The 17,556-nt window shown below is 39.0% G+C and overlaps 2 protein-coding genes across 2 annotated transcripts in view; both read left to right on the top strand.

The window, feature by feature from the left end:
- The window catches only part of prkx (protein kinase X-linked), a 374,991-nt gene that overhangs the window by 330,088 nt on the left and 27,347 nt on the right, over positions 1-17,556 (top strand). The window contains exon 7 of the mRNA XM_065254896.2: positions 16,948-17,025. Within this exon, the coding sequence (XP_065110968.2) occupies positions 16,948-17,025 (78 nt within the window). The remainder of the gene's footprint in view (positions 1-16,947; positions 17,026-17,556) is intronic.
- Positions 224-16,337, top strand: LOC135736108 (uncharacterized). Its single transcript, XM_065254897.2, has 5 exons — positions 224-9,194; positions 9,630-10,590; positions 10,854-10,973; positions 11,133-11,228; positions 14,843-16,337. Exons 2-5 carry the CDS (start codon positions 10,087-10,089, stop codon positions 15,167-15,169), a joined length of 1,047 nt encoding a protein of 348 aa, XP_065110969.1. The 5' UTR covers positions 224-9,194; positions 9,630-10,086; the 3' UTR covers positions 15,170-16,337.

Here is a 17,556-nt window from a genome sequence, read left to right as displayed (position 1 = left end):
CTGGTTTAAATGTTTCCAAGGAGAACAAGATACAAGAACTAACTGTTATAGAGTTAATTTACAAAAATAGCTGTCACGCAGAGTCAGTAACTTTACATATTCGGACAATTCCGAACCTTCTTCTGCATCTATGTTTAAAGGGGCCATAGCATGAAAATGTTAGCATTGCCACTTTGTAGGTTTGAGCAAAAATGTGTCGTTTTGGGTGTGTTTTTTAAAATGCAAATGAGAGGATGAAGTGCAAACACTGATCACAATGATGGTGGTTTGTTGTAATTCAAACTCATTTGTGCTGTCAAGTCCTTCTTTTCTCTCTCTTTCTCTCTGCACTAAATGGCAGTGCAGTGGTTGGATAGTGCAGATTAAGGGGGCGGTATTATTCTAATAAGATATCCTTATGACATCATAATGAAAGCCAAATTTCAATGACCTATTTTTGCTCACACCTACAAAGTGGCAATGCTAACATTTTCATGCAATGGCCCCTTTAATAAATCCCTCCTAAAATGTGCTAGCTTACGCTTGTCAGCATTGCGTCCGCGACTCTTTTTGCCTCCAACTAATCCCCGCCCACCCGGAGACGTTGCAATGTTTACAAACTTTTAAGGAGTCTTTACTTGTAGATGGCGCTTTATGATGGTGAGGTTAGCTGAGGATGACAGCAACCTCAGTTAACTGATAATATGTCAGACAGTCTAGCTGCTGTTAGCTGCTAAACTATAATTACTAAAACTATAACTGAAACTAAATAAAATAAAAACTAAATAGAAATGTTTTTGCAAAATAAAAACTAAACTAAAACTAACAAAACCATTCATGAAACTAACTAAAACTAAACTTAAATTTAAAGCAAAATTGGAAACGATACTAAAATAAAAACTAATTTAAAAAAGCAAAACTATAATAACCTTGGGGTGCGCCGCTCTAATTTGCCCGTGTAGAACGTTGCGTCGCATTAGTTCCGCTTTTGCCGCTCGCGTGTAAAATCAAAATAAATGTATACTTTTTTATTTGGTCAGCACGGGGTGGCCACAGGGGTGGCCAGGGACATGTCTACAAGGGCACGGGCCACCTTTGGCCTCCGTGTAGAACCGCCACGGGGGAGGACCACATAATTGTGGCTTCCCAACATACCATGGCTATGTTCCCTGGCCATTTGCCTGTGGAGCTGGCATCTTTACAGGCTGCTGATCCAGTGATTAGCGAGGTCCTGAGATTCTGGAAAGACAGGAGGTATCCTGGCCCAGAGGAGCGACGGAACATGTCTAGACAGGGTTTGGTCCTGTTGAGGCAGTGGAAACGTCTAGCCGAGCAAGACTGAGTCTTGTATAGAAGGGTGATGCGTCCAGATGGTAAGGAGGAGACTTTACAGTTGGTTTTGCCGACCGTGTTGAAAGTGGAAGTTTTGACCCAACTCCATCAAAACCATGATCATCAAGGTGTGGAACGCACCCTTGAACTGGTGCGGCAGCGATGCTATTGGCCTAGTGTTGCAGAAGAGGTGGCCCAGTGGTGTCAGCGGTGTGAACGTTGCCAAGTGGCAAAAGAAACACGGCCACCTGCTCGGGGGCCTATGGGCCATTTGTTGGCTTCTTGCCCAAACGAGGTCATCGCCATCGATTTTACGATATTAGAACCATCTAGTTCAGGGGTAGAACACGTGCTAATAATGACAAACGTTTTTAGTAAGTACACTGTTGCTGTTCCAACTCGTGATCAGCGGGCCGAGACTGTGGCACGATTGCTAGTGACTGAATGGTTCTGTAAATTTAGCGTTCCCGCTCGGCTCCATTCGGACCAAGGTCAAAATTTCGAGTCTGGGTTAATTGAGCAGCTATGTGCTCTTTATGGGGTTATCAAGTCACGGACCACTCCATACCACCCAGCAGGAAACAGGCAATGTGAACGGTGTAAGAAAAAATTATGAGGAGGACTTTGAAGATCTCAATCAAAAAGTAGTTTATTCAATCGAAGCAGTAGCAAAGTACATGAAGCACTCTGGGTTCATCGGAGTTGGATTGAACCCTGAGCAAAGTCAGTCTTAATACTTTATAGTTTCAAACCTGTTTTCCCACCCCTAATGCTAATGAAGTATCCCTTTAAATGTAAATTAAGACTAATACTACAAATGACCCCTATGTCTCCCACTGTGCCTAAATGGGTCCTGGGATTTGTATGATCAGGCTATCTTAGTACCCAACTGTGTGCTCAACCAAGTGGTCAGATAATGTTTAGATAGATGTCTTTTATTATCATGAACCCCTTTTTGATCTGTGTTAGTTCGAGAAGTCTCACATTTGCTCCCATACTACTAGTAAGAAAGTATTACTTCAGGTTATATAATTGTATTGCTTGAACTGAGATTACCTTTTATGATTATCAAGCCTTTTAGAGGGATGAGCTTGTTTCAACATCTAAATTGGAGTGGAATCTTTGTCAAGGCTGACTATAAATTCTTACAACGGTTTAACCGTACACTTCACAACCTCTTGGGGACCCTTCCGAGCTTGAGGAAGCGAGATTGGGTATCGTGCCTTCCTCAATTGGTATTTAGTTATAATACTACTCCTCATCATACTACTGGAATGTCGCCACATTTTTTTATGTTTGGCCAGGAGGCACGATTACCTGTAGATTTCTTGCTGGGAAGGGTTGCTGAGCCCATAGAAGGGGAGGTACATGAGTGGGTGTTGGAGCACCAGACTCGATTACAGGTAGCTTTCAAGGGAGCTCGAGAACAACTGCAAGTTGCAGCAAGGAAGCGGAAAGAGCAGCATGATCAATTAGTTCGGGATTCTGCGCTTGTGGTAGGCCAGTTGGTATACCTTCGGAATTATGGGGTCCCCATACCAGATCCTGCGAGCTCCCGAGGAAGGTGGCGTAGTATATACTATTGCTCCTGTTGATTATATGACCCAAGTACGAACGGTATATCGTTCTCTGATTAAGGGACGGTTTGGATCTGAGTCAGAAGCTCAGGAGGAACTTGAGCCCAGGCCAGATTTAGAAGAGAACCTGCCTGTTCGGGAGGAAGGTTCTTTTCATTTGGAAGAGGAGGATGTAGATCTGGCGGGAGTTGTTAGAGTGTCCCCTGGGCGTTTAGAGCTTATGATGCAAGGCCATTCTCAGGATTGTGAGAGGGATATTGTACCCCCCTAAGAACTGGCACGATGCAAGTGGAGGCTTCCCTATCGGTTGAGGGAGGTAAGGACTGGCCGATTCTCCTCGTGAGGTTAGGAGTGTGGTTAGGAGGACAAGTCGAGTTACAGCAGGCCAGCATTCCAATGTGAATCGCCTTCCTAGGCCTGTTATGGGGTCAAATGGGGTAGTTAATGCAGTAACTGTGCTTTTCAGGCCATGGAATTGAAGTGGTCCTGTGATCACCGGGACGTCGATCCAATTCGAGGGGGGTAGATTGTAGCAGCACTACCCAGAGACGGGCTGAAAAGGGCTTTAATTAGAGACGGGTGCGCTTTAATTAGAGACAGGTGCGCTATGGGTGTAGGTGTACATAAAAGGAAGGTTTCCAGCATTGTTTGAGTGTGTTGACGGGTGGTTGCTGCTGCGACTTTGGACGTTAAATGTCTGATGCTTTCTTGGTGGATCTTTGAGCTGTTTGGGACGAGCATTTGATTGTGGACTTGCTGCATTTTGGGTAGGTCACAGTGTATAAATTAGTTTTTATTTACGATGAGCTGTTGACTACATGCGCTTTGTTCATTTGTCTTAGTATTCCGGGCTGTATTATTCATGCCGTGCTGTGGTGTAAGCAAGGCTGACTCTATTAATCAGGTTATGCAGAGTTGGTCCATCCTTTGACGTGTCAGCATTGCTGACCTGCAAATAATCAGGTGGGTATGCTACTGATTTATTGCATGCCGATTATGAAAATTCCATCATTAATGCTGTACTCTTATCAGCTTAAAGTGTTCCAGGGCTATACGCTCATATGACACTGGGTAGTGTTGGACTTTAAGGCGTCCATTGCATGTTCATAATTTAGAGGAAAGGCACAAGATACAAATATCTAAGTTCAAATTTTTATTGATCAGATATGAAAAAGTTTTACAGCGCGCTGGATCGTTTCAAGGCCACAAGCGGCAAGCAACGAATGCCCAGCATTTGGGAAAACATTTCTTTATAGAGTATGTGACGTCGTCCTTCTTCTTAGAATCTCCACCCACAAAGGCTGCTTTTCCTCATGAATCTGACTCCCTCACCACACCCAATTTCAGCCTGCCGGCGAAGACAGACACACAGACAAAGAAAAAACAAACTGTTCCCCGCTCATCCTTGAGGGCCCTGCAGTTCCTCCCTAGTACTCCTCCACTTCACATATGGTTGACTTCACATAGCATGTTATAATGCTTTCTTAAAAACAAATCATTAACAAAACATTCATTTATAAAAAACATAAGCTGTAAGATGAAAGTGATTATTATGTAAAACATATTTCAATATCATGACATCATTTCATTATTCGTAAAATTGGTTATATGAATAAGGCACACATTAACTTCTTTAGATAGATAAACACATATTAAATCTTTTATTGCAATACTACTTCTAAGGAAACACTTTAATCATTATTAAAAACCATCTGTTAGGAAAGAAAACACACACACACACACGCACGCACGCACGCACGCACGCACGCACGCACGCACACACACACACACACACACACACACACACACAAAGAACAAGCACAGGAGATTCTGTTCTTCAAGGTTGAGCTGCCATGCCCCCATTAAGTTATTCTTTATGCAACCTTCATTTCATTGGTTAATACAAATTTATCAAAGACAACATCTTATATTTATTACATCAATTATTTAATGATTAATACTGATTAAGTAAGAAATACATTGCATATTTTATCCTGTGAATATTAAAGCATTGGTTAATAACATGGTTGCCTGTTTACTTTTCCCCCTCAGGCCTCTCTCTTATCTTAACAATTTCCAGACGTACATTCCTCAGCATATGCTGTTTCCCCCAACCGAAACCACACAGACAACTTTCTTGTACTCAGCACAGAAATCATTGTTGTAATAATACACATTAATTAAGATTATAAACAGTAGGGCTGTGTTGAAAAAATCGATTCATCGATTCTGAATCGATTTTCATGTTTATTTCTAAAGATCGATCCTTAACTCAGAGAATCGATTTAATAATTAATAACTTAAACTTGCCGCGTCATTGAATTCACGCATGCGCGAGGTGGAAGGACATTAAAACAACGAACATAGCAGTCAGTAACGTTAAGCAAGCGGTTGTTTTGAAAACTCTAGAAATGCTCAAAGCTGCGATCTATATGTAAAATAATCCACTCATAACAAATATACGAGTTATTTGTGTTATTTTTATAATAAGCGCCAGTAAATCCACCGCAGGTCTCCAGCGAAACTCTCTCTGTCCCTCCCTCTGTGCTCATGCAGCCGGTCTCTGACGGGCAGAGGTTTCTTGAGGCGCGCGCAACGGGACACCAAATAAAGAGTTCTTCTTACACATAATGCTTATAGTTGTGAAGTTTTCTGAACTTTAAGCAAGCTAAGACAAAACTTGCATTTATATCAGTGACACGTGCGCTGCTGGAGCATTAGTTTGACGCCTAATTCGCTTATAGTACAAACATCTTTGATCAGAAAGACGAGAAAGAGACGCAAATGTTAAGGTCTAATAGAAAGTAAAGAGCATCAAGACCTTAAAACAGACTTCATCACATTATAGCACCCGTCATAATATATATATCTAGAGCTCCGACTCTCATATACAGGTATTTATCCTGTCTGTAGGTTTGTGCATATATTTATACCTGTTCATTTTACATACTGCCTATTTTTTTATGTAATGTATGCATAAATACAAAATACAATGCATACTATAGCTTCAATAGTCTACAAAATTAATAACTCAATTAAAAACAAGATTCTGTCTATCAAGACTTGTTGTTATCCTCTGGGCATTTTCACTTTAACATTATTTACTTTAAATTGTCCATATTTTAAAACTGTGGTGAGCAGTTAAAAGCTAGAGTGAGTGGCAAATAACTGCACATTTTTATAATCCAAAAACAATATAAACTGAAAAACATGTATATTATGAAATATACAGTTACCATGAAATAAAATGACTCATTCTGTGGAATAGATTTTTGGTCATCCCCCCCCCCCTATCTTGCACCATTTCGGGCTTTTTTTTAAAACACTTATCTAAATCTCGAAGATGGGATCAGATCGGATCGAATCGAATCGAACAATGATAATCGATTCAAGATCTTGAGAATCGGAATCGAATCGATTCTTGAAATTTGAATCGAAACCCAGCCCTAATAAACAGCACGATTAGTAAAACAAAATCAAATCCCACAGTAGCTGATTATGACCCAGTGACCCAGCTTCCCCTTCTTTTTGGTTCTTTGTTATTATTATTTTCTCTTTTTTTGTTTGAGTACCTGCCCGGTGGCGTACATTTCTGCGACGCCTGGTCCACCCCTTCATTTGTGCTGTCCTGTTCCTGGGAATAATTGTGGGACAGGGTATTAACTCGTGTGGGTATTCGCCACCCCCGTATTGTTTCAACCGGAGGAGGTTTGCGTGGTTGTATGGTACATTTGTGGTCATGTGCATGAGTTTAGTTAAAGTGTGTGTGTGTGCGTTACTTATAGTGTGTGTATAGTGTGAGAAGGACACGTTGTTTAATGTGTGTGTGTGTGTGTGTGTGTGTGTGTGTGTGTGTGTGTGTGTGTGTGTGTGTGTGTGTGTGTGTGTGTGTGTGTGTGTGTGTGCGTGTGAATTAAATTACGATATGATTTATTTTGTTTTTTTGTTTATTTGATTTAATATTGGTTTCACAAGTTAGTTTTTATTGGTTATTTTGTGGAGCGTGGTATTCTATTCAACTGTTAGATCGGTCGGGGAGGAGTGTAACTTTTTTAAATATTTTTTTTTGTAATTATTCACTGAGTGGTTTGATGTGTAACTTTTTGTTTCTTTGAAACACTTGTGGTTAAGTGAGCCCAAAGAAACTTGTATTTAAAGTGTGTGGTGAAGTGGAAATTTGTTTTTCTTTATTTCTCCCTGTTATCCGATCTGAACTTTTTGATGTCTGGGACCTAATCTAGTGTTTTTAAATGAAGCTAGCTTCACTAGTCTTGTGCTAACGATATTACATTCAATTGCGGTTTTACTCTGTATAAATAAAGTGGTGTTATTTTTTGGTATTCATGTCTTCTCTGAATCTTTGTGGGAACTAACCTATGTGCCATTATTTATATTTCCCTGGGTGCAATTCCCAGGGTGGCGTAGTCTGTGTTACAAAGACTTAGGTGTTTACATAATCTTTAAGAGGTTCCAAATAGTACATTGTTAAGGGTAAATTGTGTTTAGAATAACACCTTTGGGTGCCACACTAAGAAATCTGTTTGCATCTTAAGGCCTTCTGCAGGAAGTGGTCACTGACAATGGACCCCAATTAACATCCAGGGCATTTGACGAATTCTTACTAAATGGGGTAAAGCACACAAAATTACCTGCCTATCACCCCTGCCTCTAATGGGCTAGCTGAAAGGTTAGTTCAGAACCTAAAAAAAGCACTTGCAAAGAACAGAGCAGGTGGTGGTATGACACTGTGTAACTAATTTTTTGTATAGCTAACGCAATACACCTCATAGTACTACTCACAAGACACCTGCTGAACTATTCCTCAAGAGAGCTGTTCGGACCAGATTATCTCTTATAAAACCACAGTTCTCGCAGGCTTTGAGGTGTAAGCAATCTGAAAAAAATGAGAAGCCTTGTAAGGTCAGGACCTTCACTACTGGTCAAAAGGTTTTGGTAAAGAATTACAGGGGAGGAGAGAAATGGTTGGAGGGTACAATTTCAAAAGTGTTGGGCCCAGTAACTTACATGGTTGATGTAAATGGAAACTGTGTAAAGAGGCATGTTAACCAAATGTTACGTTGTAAAATTGTGTGTAACAAAGGTGCTGGGGATCCAGGACAGTTTCCTTATACAGGAAGGAACTTGGACCCTGATGAAATTGACATGGACATTGATAAGGACAATGAAACTGTCAATCCAGAAACTGAGACTGAATTGGTAGCTGATTAGGCAATAGAGTTGTCAGCTACTGTGGCAGAAACTGAAAGGTTGTCAGAAAACAACCGTCCTGTTCGAAATAAGCGTGTTCCACAAAGGTTGAATTTGTTAAAAAAAAAAGTCTACATAGTGATTGTGTAGGATGTATAAAAGAGTATGGAAATGTTCAGAGATTGTTTTGGTAACAAAGAGTTTGAAAAATTTGTTTTTCAGAGTTAAGTGAGAAATAAGATTACAAGGGAGGAGCTGTGGTGTTGTACACCAAAATAATGTTATGATTAAGAATATGGTAATTTTCTTACCATCAAAATAACTTATATCTTAGTAATATCTTACTTTGTTGCCATACACTGTAAGCCCGAACAGTACTACTAGCTTATAAAGACTAAGGTCCCTACAGTTAAAATCTCTTGCTGAGTTAATCCACCTTTAAACTATTCATGTCTATGAACAAATATGTATTTTTATGTTTGTGTGGCTCAGCATTTCTGAGTGAACACCTCTGGTTCACTCACTATGTTTAAGTGTACTGTCGATCACGTGATATGACATCATGACGTACGGCTCTTATCTGACGTTACCTGAAAAATCTATCCAAGATGGCTACCCTCTCGAGCGACGTGGGATTGAGCATGAAACAACTTGTAAGTAAACCAAAACACTTCAAAACTACTTTTCCTGTTGTAACATTGTAAGAATACCATATTCCACGTGATATTTGACTGTAAGACAAGGCTATTTTCAATACATAAGTTGCAAGCGCGCAACTTCACCGTGCCGCGAGCATGCGCCGAAAACGAGATTTCCCTTAGTCCGCATGCTATTATCATGTGTACTGTTAATGTTGTGTACTGTTCATGTGTACTGTTTACTGTTAATGTTGTGGCAAGGCAATTATGTTGACTTCATTGGTAAGTTACATTAACACTTGAATTTTTTTATCATATTTTGTATCATTTATTTGTGAAGAGGTTGATTGCATAATTTGACTGGTTTCATATTAATTGTTTTGTCTTTGCCCACAGGACCAAGTTTGTCTTTGCCCACAGGACCAACTCCAAATATTAAAAGAAGTCTGACCTTTCTGTGGTAATCACACATTTCACATGCAGGAACATTATGTTAAGTTTATAAGTAGTGAGTCTGAAGTATAAGGAATTTTAGTGGTCAATTTATTCAATGGATTGGAAGTGCAAGTTGTGTGCTGTCACCACAGACACCCGGGCCCATTTATTTAGGTACTACCGTTTACAGCATAGTCATTATTCAAGAGTTAGCCCTTTGCAATGTCTCCACAACTCTTGTATTTGTACATTTCCATCATTTAATGCATTGCACATTCATTTATCACGTTTCCACAAAGACACATGCAGAACTGGTGCAGATGAAAGGGCACAAGACAGACATACAATTTTTAAATGTCCATTGTGGCCCATAAAGGGCCATCGTAGCCTTGCTTGCAGGGTACATTTTTGTATGCACTACTAATCTGCTTATTTTTTTCATGTCAATCTTCATACATAGATTTGTCCCTCAGAAGATGGCAGCAACCCCAACATTTCTGCTGCGTGTTTATGTTACCACAGATGTTGCTATAAAGGTAACTTTGACTGAGCGACCAGAGTCGGTGATAGAGCTAATCAACATACTGCGAGAAAAAGCCAAGCCAAGGCTGGACTTTGAGTTTACCTTGCATTATGAGGATCCTGACTTCGGTAGTTGATATTCAAGAGTTACCAGAGAAAGCAACATTAAAATTATCAGATCAGAAAGTGATACCAGCTCATGTGCATCTTGTGATACAGACATTCTTCCTCTTGTGCCTATAAGCCAGCGTCAGAAATCCTGCCCTGACATCTTTCCTGTGCCAACTTTTTCTTATGAAGTTGAGCATGTGCTTGAAGAGGGAAACCGTACCTTTGCAACTTCTGGAAAGACACTGAAATTAACCAGATCCCAAAAGCACAACATCTTGGAGAACATGGCCACAGTAATGTTCAACTTTAAACCTTACCCATGTGACAATGATGTGGGTATGGCAGCTGAAGCTCTTGTTACAGCTCATCCTTGCCTTAAAGAGCCTGGAAGTGTGAGTGGATGGTATGGATGGAAAATGAGCCTGAAATTTAAGATGGGGGATTATCGTGCCAAGCTGTCAAGATCTGGATGTTTAGAAGTGTCTGTCAATGCAGGTAAAAGGAGCAAAAATAACCCTGACAAAGAGCACCCACACTCCAACATAAAACAAGCCAGACGAGCTGAAGTGAACTTCCTTCCAAACTTTCCCAAGGAAGAAGGTCAGGCCAGTTTGGAAGAAATGAGACTGCAGATTATGGACGAAGTTCAGAAGAGTCAGCAAAATCTATGCTTAATAGAAATGCTAATGCAGAAGACCTTTGCCCTTCGTCGCCAGGAGATTATTCAGGAAAACCCAAATGTGAAGGACTTCTTGGGGAAATGGCCGGCTCTTCGGATTGAATCACAGGTAAAACACAGACTCTGTCTTTCTCTTTTCTCCCACTCTTCACACACATTTCTATGCCAAATTTTGAATATGTGTCACATTCTAATGAAACAGCAAATGCAACTATTCACTGTGGGAAAGAACTATACCTTTCATGTGACCATGTTGCTCAACAATGTATTTTAACGGAACATGTTGCATCACAAATGTGTTGCAAATCGAGTTTTAGTCTTTTTATATAATTGTTATTTAATTGTTTCTGGTTTTCTAACCTACGCAACCAGTTCTATGCTGTGCTTGACCAACATACAGCTGGACTGGTGGCATTGTATAGGCAGAAGGCGGCACAAACCGGAAAAATATCAGAGGCGCTGCGTGACATCCTAAAGGTTTATGATCTCCAGGTGAGTTAAAGATGAACTTTGAGCTTCAGGTCCGACCGGACAGCAGGTCCTCAGGGTGTCATGATCTGTCTAACACTTTACCAAATGCCATTAAATTTTGTCAGCACATCCATACTGAAAGAAGAAATCTGTTATATTAATTTTTGCTTCTTCTTCCAGGAAGTGCGCGATGTCAACATGAAGGCTACTGTAGCCCTTCGTGCCCTCCCGGTATACCTGTGTGAGGATGACCCGCAGTTCTTTAAGACTTTGAATGTAAGTATTCACTATATTCACAGAACTACTTTCTCACACGCTCACACACACACATGCTTTACACGCTCGCTCGCACACGCTCACTTGCTCGCCGTCTCACTCACTCGCTCTCGCTCCTTTTCACACGCACGCTCGCTCTCTCTCTCTCACTCACTCATGCTCTCTCTTACACACTCGCTCTTTTCCACATGTTCTCTCTCACACACACACACACACACACACACACACACACACACACACACACACACACACACACACACACACACACACACACTCACTCACTTGCTATCCTGTGCTTTACACGCTCGCTCTCCTGTGCTTTACACGCTCGCTCTCCTGTGCTTTACACGCTCGCTCTCCTGTGCTTTCAGTTTTTGTTGACATTGTAAGAAAGCTGAAAATTTTACTATGTTTATTACTGAGGTCATTGTGGATGAAAATTATGTATTAGGGTGCATTATTTTGAATACGGCAAAATATTAGGTACACCATTCAATATAATTAACCCACTATGCCACCACAACGTATAACAACCTCAGTAATAAATATGAAGTAGAATTATCACCTTTCTGACAATGTCAACAAAAATTGAAAATGTATAATGTTCATAAACATAGAATTTAAAGGAGAGCTGTTGTATTGGATTGAATTGGGTTACATACGTGCACCTGAGTAATTGGCCAGTGAGTGTACAGTCTTGTTCAAAATAATAGCAGTACAATGTGACTAACCAGAATAATCAAGGTTTTTAGTATATTTTTTTATTGCTACGTGGCAAACAAGTTACCAGTAGGTTCAGTAGATTCTCAGAAAACAAATGAGACCCAGCATTCATGATATGCATGCTCTTAAGGCTGTGCAATTGGGCAATTAGTTGAATTAGTTGAAAGGAGTGTGTTCAAAAAAATAGCAGTGTGGCATTCAATCACTGAGGTCATCAATTTTGTGAAGAAACAGGTGTGAATCAGGTGGCCCCTATTTAAGGATGAAGCCAACACTTGTTGAACATGCATTTGAAAGCTGAGGAAAATGGGTCGTTCAAGACATTGTTCAGAAGAACAGCGTACTTTGATTAAAAAGTTGATTGGAGAGGGGAAAACCTATAAAGAGGTGCAAAAAATGATAGGCTGTTCAGCTAAAATGATCTCCAATGCCTTAAAATGGAGAGCAAAACCAGAGAGACGTGGAAGAAAACGGAAGACAACCATCAAAATGGGTAGAAGAATAACCAGAATGGCAAAGGCTCAGCCAATGATCACCTCCAGGATGATCAAAGACAGTCTGGAGTTACCTGTAAGTACTGTGACAGTTAGAAGATGTCTGTGTGAAGCTAATCTATTTTCAAGAATCCCCCGCAAAGTCCCTCTGTTAAAAAAAGGCATGTGCAGAAGAGGTTACAATTTGCCAAAGAACACATCAACTGGCCTAAAGAGAAATGGAGGAACATTTTGTGGACTGATGAGAGTAAAATTGTTCTTTTTGGGTCCAAGGGCCACAGGCAGTTTGTGAGACGACCCCCAAACTCTGAATTCAAGTCACAGTACACATTGAAGACAGTGAAGCATGGAGCATGATTTGGGCATGTTTCTCCTACTATGGTGTTGGGCCTATTTATCGCATACCAGGGATCATGGATCAGTTTGCATATGTTAAAATACTTGAAGAGGTCATGTTGCCCTATGCTGAAGAGGACATGCCCTTGAAATTGTTGTTTCAACAAGACAATGACCCAAAACACACTAGTAAACGGGCAAAGTCTTGGTTCCAAACTAGAGCCCGACCGATATGCGTTTTTTCGGGCCGATGCCGATACAGATATTAGGGAGTAAAAAAGACCGATAACGATATATCGGCCGATATTCTTTATGTGTACATTATAGTTCAGTATATACTACAGTATATTATACTAAAGTACTGTACATAGAATACACTATATACTTTAACATAATATACTATGAATAAATACAATGCAATGCAATGATCACTCACAAATGTGGTGATCCAACACTTATATTGATGTGACAAAGATATGTACTATAGGCAAGAAGTTAACAATAAACTTTATTATCCAAAATTAGTTGGATATCAGTGCACTAAACAGTAAACTTGACTTATTATAAATAACTTTAAAACACAAAGAGAACAAAATACATAAAACTTGCATCATTTGCAGTTTTGACAAGAATAACGTTATAAAGAGAAACTTATGAAGTCATTGATTAATATTAGCTTTACAGTAAGTTGTGTACTTCACAAATTAGTTAGCCACTCACAGTTACGAAGACAATGCTTGACGGAGCATATACTAATGTACACTATGTTTAATGTTGTGCACAACGTTTTTATAACACAAACCCAGGGTTCCGTGCAAACTTTAGACTTTAATAAAACTAATGCGTCTTCGCTCCGCCTCTTTTATTTAGCAAGGGTGTAGAGTTGCGCGAGCTTATTGAATCAATTGCTCTGAAATGAGCATGTTAACTAACAACACAAGCAGCAGTAATCTCATATAGTGTTATATAAGTGCACGGCTGCGCGTAGTTTAAACGTGTCATTTCTCCGTCTCGCGTCATTTCTCCCGCTTCGTTTTAACTCGCAAGTCGACAAAGAGACGGATTAAAAACACCAAATGTAAGCGGGAATGCGTCTCTCTTGTCCATTTATAATCCAATCGACCAAAGCGCGTCTTAATACCAGGTGTAAAAATGTTGTGAAGAAGACACTGCGTGACTGCAGCCACCTGAACTGAGAGACTGACTGACTGAACTGAAGTGAAGGGGGTGGGGGATTGGCTGGTGTCACTACAGTGAGTGATCTGGGTCGCCATTAGCAACCAGTATGGCGCACTCTGCTGGACAAACAAGTACTTACATCTTTCAAATGCATTTAATGTGTTCTGTAACAAACGTTCATATCGGCGCATATCTGCGGCTTATACGCCGATACAGATATATCTGCGACATGCTCATATCGGCCGATAAAATCGGCAAAACGATAAATCGGTCGGGCTCTATTCCAAACCAACAAAATTAATGTTATGGAGTGGCCATCCCAATCTCCAGACCTTAATCCAATTGAGAACTTGTGGGGTGATATCAAAAATGCTGTTTCTGAAGCAAAACCAAGAAATGTGAATGAATTGTTGAAGAATCATGGAGTGGAATAACAGCTGAGAGGTGCCACAAGTTGGTTGACTCCATGCCACACAGATGTCAAGCAGTTTTAAAAAACTGTGGTCATACAACTAAATATTAGTTTAGTGATTCACAGGATTGCTAAATCCCAGAAAAAAAAATGTTTGTACAAAATAGTTTTGAGTTTGTACAGTCAAAGGTGGACACTGCTATTTTTTTGAACACACCCCTTTCAACTAATTGCCCAATTGCACAGCCTTAAGAGCGTGCATATCATGAATGCTGGGTCTCATTTGTTTTCTGAGAATCTACTGAACCTACTGGTAACTTGTTTGTCACGTAGCAATAAAAAATATACTAAAAACCTTGATTATTCTGGTTAGTCACATTGTACTGCTATTATTTTGAACAAGACTGTACATGCAGTTGTTGTGTTTCTTGAAGTTAACCTAACAGTTGCATCCTCTATGTGTCTTTTAGGTGGAGGAGTCAGATGAGCCAGGCATCATTGACACACCTGTTGCTCTTGTCACAGCAGTCACAGATGACACTGCAGATCAAGTTCATTTCAGTCCTGCAAACATTTCCATTGTTGTGGAAGACAGTGTTCTGATAAGTAATATCCCAAACTTGGCTGATGCATTTGCATTGTTGTTTGGGTGGATATATGGATTGCATTTGGACTATCCCAAGAAACTCATTCACACTTTTACATTCATCCAGAAAATCCTAATGGGACTTGATGATGGCAAACCACTTAAACCTTGCCTACTGAGTCTCAAAAATGACCTGTTAATGAAAGAGTAGGCTAACATAAGAGTTGTGGATCATGTTGATCTGTTTTGGGGTTCCGAGTATGGTGACTTTATAGTATGTTGTTGAACACCACGTTATTCAAAGCATATGAACCTGTTTACATTTGAAGAGATTATGTAGTGTCCACCAAATCTAATGTAGTTGCTGCTGTTTATACTTATTGTTTGTACACTTGGTGCTCTGAATCCTAAAATCCTGCTTTTTATAGGTATTTACAAACAGGATGGATTTGATGTCTTGATTTCATGTTTTGATACGTTTATTTTTTTATTTACTTTTTTAAATATAATTTTATTTCATTGGCACTTTAATGGTCATGGCTGTTACTAATGCTGTTTTAAGAGAGGCCATACTTTTTATATTAAGCACTTTAAGATTCTCAGATGCTGATTATCTTGTTCCTGTTTGATACGTACACTTGGTGCTCTGAATCCTAAAATCCTGCTTTTTATAGGTTTTTACAAACAGGACGGATTTGATGTCTTGATTTCATGTTTTGATACGTTTATTTTTTTATTTACTTTTTTAAATATTATTTTATTTCATTGGCACTTTAATGGTCATGGCTGTTACTAATGCTGTTTTAAGAGAGGCCATACTTTTTATATCAAGCACTTTAAGATTCTCAGTTGCTGATTATCTTGTTCCTTTTGATATGTAGAGATACATATGTGTACACACACACACACACGCATGCACACACACACACACACACACGCACACAAATGCACAACGATACACTAAATATGTTCAACAAGATGTTAGTTATATATCTAGAGCAGAGGTGTTTAGTTGTGCTGTGTCTCTGTAGATTTTCATTCCAACTAAATACTTCACCACTGGTTAACATACTCACAGCTATTGTGTAGGTGGTCAAACTAGTATGTGACTTGAGTGTCTTAGCGTATCATGGCACATGATTAGTCACCTCTGAGCTTGAACAAAGTTTTAAAACAAAATGACTGCTGTTGATGGTCTGATGTTTGTAAGACAATTTTAAGTCTGATTAAAAGAAAATGTACAACTGAATTAATTTGTTGTAGTTTTAACTTGTAAATTTGATTCGCTTGTGGGTTATACACAAGTACATTTTTTGGATTAAAATAAGTATAGATAATTATATAAATGTTCATATGTTAAACAATATTTTTAAGCACAGTGCACTTAAAAAAAAAAAAATAGAATTTAAAAGTTTATGTTTGATTAGATTGTAACTTTTAAGTACTATTGGATCAAAATAATTAAGTATAGAGAATCATATAAATGTGTGTATGTTAAACAATATTTTTAAGCACAGTGCACTTAAAAAAAATAAAAATAGAATTTAAATGTTTAAGTTTGATTAGATTGTAACTTTAAAAAAAATTGTACTTAAACAAATTAAGTTAGTTACCTCAAAAGTTATTATGTAATCACTTTCTATAAAAGTTTTGAGTACTATGACCTTATTGGGGTTTACAGTGTAGAGACATAGTTTTGAACTGGTTCAAATGAGAGAAGTGTTGTGATTGGACTATGGTTGTCTAATTGCCGCCCCCTACGGTTGTGCAGAGTGCGGTGCTGCTGGAGCACGTGTGTTGATCTGCCGATAAAATAATAAAAGAAATTACTTTTTCTGCTGTTCTAAGTTTCCGTGCCGTGTTCATTTTTTGTAAAGTTTTTCCTAAACCGACGACTTTTCGTGCGGACACAACATGGTGAATGTGTCATAAGAATGCATTATGGTAATCATTCACTTATATGTATTTTTATGGGTGTGTTTTTTCCAGAATGGAGCTGATGATGTAAAAAAGCATAGATGGTTTAGGTCGATAGACTGGGATTGTGTGCACACTAGAAAACTCAAGGTAAGAACGGCTATTCTGTTGTGTATTTGAAGAGTTTCGTTGCAAAACGAGATAAATTCGTTTTTTTAATTGTTCATTACTTAAAAAATACAGCTAAGTAGCACCATAAAACAAAAAAATAACATGATAACATAATAATAAACATGTTTTGACAAAAATGTAAAAAAAATGGATTTATCTCGTTTTGCAACAAAACTCTTCATTTGTAGAGTTATCCTGTTTATGTCATTAAAAGAAGACCTCACACAGTCATTAATGGCCACATACTGTAACAGTGACAAAGGCTCGTTTAACCCTTAAGAGTTCCTAGGGACATTTTGTGCCATCTTGATTTTTAAAACCATCTTGACTGTGATGATTGAATATTGCCCAAATTTGCCCAAGGTTAATAATTTTTTTATACATTTTAGAAATTTGGTTTCATTTTTTTAAAATTAGCTTAAAATGACTAAGCTACGCAAAAACCCACTAATGTGTTCCTAAGGACAAAAAATGCCCCATTGAAAACCATTATAACTACCATTTTTGACA

Source organism: Paramisgurnus dabryanus, chromosome 4, assembly GCF_030506205.2.
Source record: "Paramisgurnus dabryanus chromosome 4, PD_genome_1.1, whole genome shotgun sequence".
Lineage (NCBI taxonomy): Eukaryota > Metazoa > Chordata > Actinopteri > Cypriniformes > Cobitidae > Paramisgurnus > Paramisgurnus dabryanus.
This window is presented reverse-complemented; position numbering and strand designations above follow the sequence as displayed.

Coding starts and splice junctions, on each gene's coding strand:
- LOC135736108 (XM_065254897.2), top strand. CDS start 10,087: ATGGCCACAGTAATGTTCAACTTTAAACCTTACCCATGTGACAATGAT. Junction 10,591..10,853: donor CTCTTCGGATTGAATCACAG/GTAAAACACAGA, acceptor CTACGCAACCAG/TTCTATGCTGTGCTTGACCA. Junction 11,229..14,842: donor AGTTCTTTAAGACTTTGAAT/GTAAGTATTCAC, acceptor TGTGTCTTTTAG/GTGGAGGAGTCAGATGAGCC.